General features: G+C 40.8%; 1 protein-coding gene across 1 annotated transcript in view; it reads right to left on the bottom strand.

The window, feature by feature from the left end:
* Window positions 1-2,632: 2,632 nt before the first annotated feature.
* The window catches only part of ptprn2 (protein tyrosine phosphatase receptor type N2), a 143,130-nt gene continuing 140,329 nt past the window's right edge, over window positions 2,633-5,433 (bottom strand). The window contains exons 23-24 of the mRNA XM_019876062.1: window positions 4,954-5,027; window positions 2,633-2,976 (exon numbers count right to left, since the gene is read on the bottom strand). Of these exons, the coding sequence (XP_019731621.1) occupies window positions 2,905-2,976; window positions 4,954-5,027 (146 nt within the window). The 3' untranslated portion in view covers window positions 2,633-2,904. The remainder of the gene's footprint in view (window positions 2,977-4,953; window positions 5,028-5,433) is intronic.

The following is a 5,433-nucleotide window of genomic DNA, read 5'->3' as shown; positions in this document are numbered from 1 at the left end:
ATGTTTGCTCCTTGAGTGATGTACAGCCCCTCGCGCCGTATACTTGTCACTTGACCGGTCCGTCGGCCTATTGTTCTGCCTGGCCCCGCCCACAAAGACGGAAGGACCCTTATTAGGGAAGCCACTCCGGGCCCCTGACACCGGAATGTTAACAAGCTCTTGGGAGCTGCTTATGACCTTATGCCACACGCCCCTTCTCCGAAAGCCGTGCCAACTAGTCCGCTCTTGAGCCGGTTGACTGGAAGTTAACAAAACGGCTGTCGTTGCTGTATTATTTTTCCCCCGAGGTGGCATTTAAACGCTTTTAACTGAAAATTGATTTTATTTGTCTGAAGCGTATGATTTGAAAAAGGTTGTTTTGTTTTTACTTCCATTCATTCATTTCTTTGGTATTGTCCTCAGTCGGTTCGCGGGTAAACTGGAGCCTGTCCCAGCGGACTTTGGACGGGAGGCAGCGAACAACCTGAACTAGTCGCCAGCCAATCACAGTTTTTTTGAACACCAATATATGAGTGCAGAGTGGACACTCCGGTAAAGTCAAAGATAGGTACTCTCACAAAAAAACAAAAAAAACAAAAACAAAAAAAAAAAACAACCTGTTGTCTTTTCTCACAATGTGCGCGATTAGTAAAAAGACAAAAGAGCATGGATTGCAATTATCTTTATTATCAGTGAAAGTTACTGTGGAGACAGAAAAATGTCACGGAGTCACTCTGGAAGAGGAAGTCATGTTGCGCAACATATCACAATGTACCCATGATACATGAATACAGTGATCCCTCGCTATATCGCGGTTCATTTATTGCGGCTTTGGTACATTTTTTTTCCAAAGTACTGTATTCAGAAAAAAAAATAAAAATCCAAATGACTCAGAGGTTTTGTACATGACTGTAATGTACTGAATAGGCAACGGGCACTCATTCAAGGCGCATGATTGGTTCCCGGTGCGACGTTGACCAATGATAGCACGATTTCGATTTGGCAGCAGCAATTCGCTCTTCGCCTTCTCCTCCTCAATACCGATTATTTGTCTTATCATAAACACATCGGCTACGTGGGGAAAGCTGGCCAGGAGCTAGCAGCTAGCTAGTTAGCCTCCAGCTAGCTGCTAGCTGGAGGCTAACGGCGGCCAGTGTCAAGTGAGAGCCATCTTCTACGGCACCAAAATAAAAGCCTCTTCTCAGAAGGAATGCTGACCATTGTTAATTACTGTATAAGGTTTTATAATTCAAGATTTAAATAAATACGTTTACTGCTGTCGTCTTTGTCTCAAATATGTCAAGTATAAATACTGTTTACATATTTTAATCATGCTGATACCCACATACACTCCGGTCTCTATGAACCGCGATTAAGTGAGGGATCACCGCACAGCAACCACGATGCTAGCACACATTCTCGGTAAATAGATGGAACACTTCCTAGCGAGATAGTAAGAGGGCAAGACACTACTTTTAGTTATTTTTAGTATTCGCGGCCATGTGGTGTCTGTCAATGAGTGATGCCGTATCATTGCGAGTGAACTTTTTAGCATGTCGATATTCATGTGCACAGTTGGCAAATAGGAGGGCGATATTGGAGGTTTTTGGGGGGGGGTTGGGGAAGCACTGAAAAGAAAAAAATGATTTGGAAAAGTTACAAGGAAAATAAAATAAAGCAGTAAAGCAGTCATATGAGTCATTTAAGCAACAGAGACTACTTTCGTAAACACAGATTTTGCTCACTTGGAGTGATGACATATTTTCTCTTTGCTTTAATTGTTCCAAAATGACGGCACCTTCGTCAGTGGGATCGCTCGGGCAATATTTCAGTCAAGTGTACAGAATCACCAAAGTGGATTTCTCTGCAATTCTTCACCAGGACGTGATGTCAAAGCTGGCCAGTGGCACGAAGAACAGAACGTTCAGGTACGTCTGTATTGCGCAATCACGGAGCCGCTGTTCTATGAAAAACATGTCTTCGGGACTTTTTTTTTGTGTGTTTAAAACCAATCACGGCGAAGAAACCTTTGTAAAATGATTGAGATGAATCACTGCTGTTCCATTTTTTACCGTCATAAACTTACTATTTCTCAAAAAATAATTCACATTTTATTCATACAATAGTCTGACATGATTTGGATCATGTTACATTTGTATTGGAACACTAGAACTTTGTTCTCGATGTTTAATTAATTATTCTAAAATATGGAATTTTTTTCTGCAAGAAAAAAAATAAATTTATTTATTCTTGTAAAAATACATAAAAAATGAATATTACTTTCGTCTCATTCAATGTGTAAACACATATATTTTCAGAAAAATAAAAGTAAACTCAAAATAGTCTGAAAAATAAGAATGTTATTGAAAATTTGTAAGAAAATAATCACAATTTTTGTAAACGCACGTTCTTTTGCTGTAACATATAACTCAATTTTCACGGGAAAAATATGTTGTCGTAAAAATACATTTCTCATTACATTGTTATTTTCACATAATTTATTCTGAAATATTTATCCGAAAGAGAAGGAAAAATAAGCAAGAAAAAAGTGAGGGGGGAGCAAAATTGGATTGATTTTATTCCTGCATAATCGTAAACGTTGTTTTTTTTTTTTTCAATAAACACAATTTTATCTTGCCAAAAAAAATGTTTTAATACAATTTTAAGTCTTTGGGGAGGAAAAAAAACCCTTCTGTTTTTGCAGCGAAACAGACATGCTTTGCATTGAACGACTCATCGATTCACTTATAACCCGACTGGGGCGTCCTATCAATTCACGCCCTGGACAAACTGGATGTACCCGAACGCCATCTTTGGCCACTGGAAGACTTGCCCGACACACTTAACGGGAGCGTGTGTGCACATGTATGTGTGTAGATATATATATAATGAGAAAGAGAGAGAGAGAGAGGAGGTGCGTGGCCTTCACTGAGGCATCGCTTTGAGGATGGCGTTCACCTCCTCGGCCACGGCTGTCAGCGCGAACTCAAACTGCTCCTGCGGGACAACAAGAGGCGGCAACATTTGTGATGTAAGCACACACACACACACACACACACACACACACACACACACACACACACACACACACACACACACATATAGAGGAGAGAGAGAGAGGTACGAGTAGAATTCATAAAGTCCAGACTCTGAAAAGTACAGTAGCAAAGTATTTCTAGCCACGCAGGTGAGCAAAGGAACAGCGTGATTGATGTTTTCCTCCACAGAGCTGCCGCTGCTGTTTTTACACTCTTCTCCCCAGGCTCAGGGCCAACAAGAGAGAGAGAGAGAGAGGAGGAGCGTAGGAGTTGATGTGTCAACACACAGCAAGGCCTGAAGAAAAATTTGATCAATACGCGAGAGCTGCCGGTGGCCCATCAGATTTTTTTTTTTTTTTTTTAAGTTGTGTGATGTCAGAAATATGTATCCGTCTGTCCCTGCCTGGATTTTGGGGCTTTTAAAAGTCTGTTTGGGAGGAGGGTCGCAGTTTTGAGTCTCACTCTCGCCCGAGTATATGTGGTTCCAATTTGGGAGCAAACGGCCAAAATCTGTCGCAGTCACACCAAAATGACCGACTTGCATTTCAGACAAAGCTTGTTGCGACTTTTTTTTGTGACTACTCGCCACAGAGCGAGCAAATTTCATGTTGCTGAGTGAGAAGTGGCTTCAGAGGCGACATTTTCTTTCAAGGAGCCCTGTAAAATGGCCGACTGCTAATGAGTGGAAAATGGCTGCTTCAGACCAAAATGGCAGACTACAGGTGTCTTGTCAGACATCTTCTTGACTTTTTTTGGTTGCTCTCCTCATGGATGGACTCATCTTCCAAGGTTTATGGTGAGACATGAAACTGTCTGAAATGACGGCTGGTTTTTTTTTTTGGTTTGTTTTTTTGGGGGGGCAAAAGGTCCCAAATTTATTGTCATTAAATGATAACATATTTTATCACCGTTTTGAAATTGCAACTTTATTCTTGTAAAATGTGGACCATTGTCACAACGTTCCCTTGTCACAAATCAAATTATATGAAAAAATAAATGAAATAAAATAAAAATTCATCTTTTGAATTCAAATTTTGAATTCAAAATTACAAATGTACTCTCACTCTCATAACATTAGAAATGTATTCTCCTAAAATAAAGGTTCTACCATTATTCTTGAAAAACTATTATTAATATAGTACATAATTTTTTGTGAAATTCAGACTTTTTTTTGGTCATAGAATCAGTTTTTTTGGTCATTTTATTCTTATTCGTAAAAGAACTTTTGTCCAGTAAAATTTCAATTTGACAGTCGACCCCCGCACTGTTGCGCACGCCCAGATCATTAGAGTTTTATTATTTAATGACAAAAAATATATATATTCTTGGATTTCTCTTTTTGCCCTTAGCTCCATTTTTCTCCTTTTTTAAGGAATGTGCCTTTCATGTCTTTTTTAACATATTTTGTAGTATATATTCTTGGATTTCTCTTTTTGCCCTTAGCTCAAATTTTCTCCTTTTATAAGGAATGTGCCTTTCATGTCTTTTTTTAACATATTTTGTCAACATTTTGGGTTTAATTTTTAAAAATATATTCCCCCCATGCATTTCAGTGGGTGTCAAGTTATACGCTGACTTTCACCCAAAAGTGGGCCAGCCCATCCCCCACTGAATCGTTGTCATTCAATAACAACTTTATTCTTCTATTGCATGCTGCAACTTTTTGCCATAAAATTACACCAGTTCCAACACCGACTTTTATCAATGATCACGTGTTGGCACCTTTTCTTTTTGTCAGAGTTCAGATTTGGTCTATTGTACAGCTCCAAATAAATTTGTCGCCGGCATGCAATCAAACTTTCTGGATGGTGAAGTTGGCAAACAATAGTGAAGTGCTTTCTTTTCAACTCACCGCCCCAATAAACAGACGCAACCCCCTTCAAGATGAAAGGCGGGTGTGGGGTGGGGGGCGTGGGGGGTGAGGGGAGCTCCTTACCTTTGTGTGGACCATGCCGGCTCTCTGGTCTCTCAAGTGCTCCAGGGTAGCCGCAATATCAATCTCTTTAGCACCTGCAATGCGCGCAGACAACATTGGAGATGGTTCAAAGCAAGCGGGTGAATAAAGCTCACATCTGTCAATCTAGTCTTTTCTCCGCGCCGTTCCCTTTCCAAAGGCCGAGTGAAAATGATTACATTCGTCCAAGGAGGTGGGGGGGGGGGGCTTGGACCGCGGCCCGCCGACTCGCTAGTCTTGATCAAATATGCAGGAGGAGGTTCTGTGAAAGGTGCGACAGTGCACTCCAAATACAACTCCGCAACACGGCTCGGCTGATGACGAGATTTCTTTTGAGGGGGTGGAGGAAAAACTACTCCAAACAAGACTTTCATGTGTAACAAGGGAGGGCCCAATTCCAGCGTAGATGAGAAGCCAGCGAAAAACTTTTGAGGGCCAGATTATGTCCATTTTCTACACGGA

Source organism: Hippocampus comes, unplaced genomic scaffold (assembly GCF_001891065.2).
Source record: "Hippocampus comes isolate QL1 unplaced genomic scaffold, H_comes_QL1_v1.1 scaffold60, whole genome shotgun sequence".
Classification (NCBI taxonomy): Eukaryota; Metazoa; Chordata; class Actinopteri; order Syngnathiformes; family Syngnathidae; genus Hippocampus; species Hippocampus comes.
Note: the sequence above shows the minus strand (reverse complement) of the source record. Positions and strands in the feature narration are given on the sequence as shown.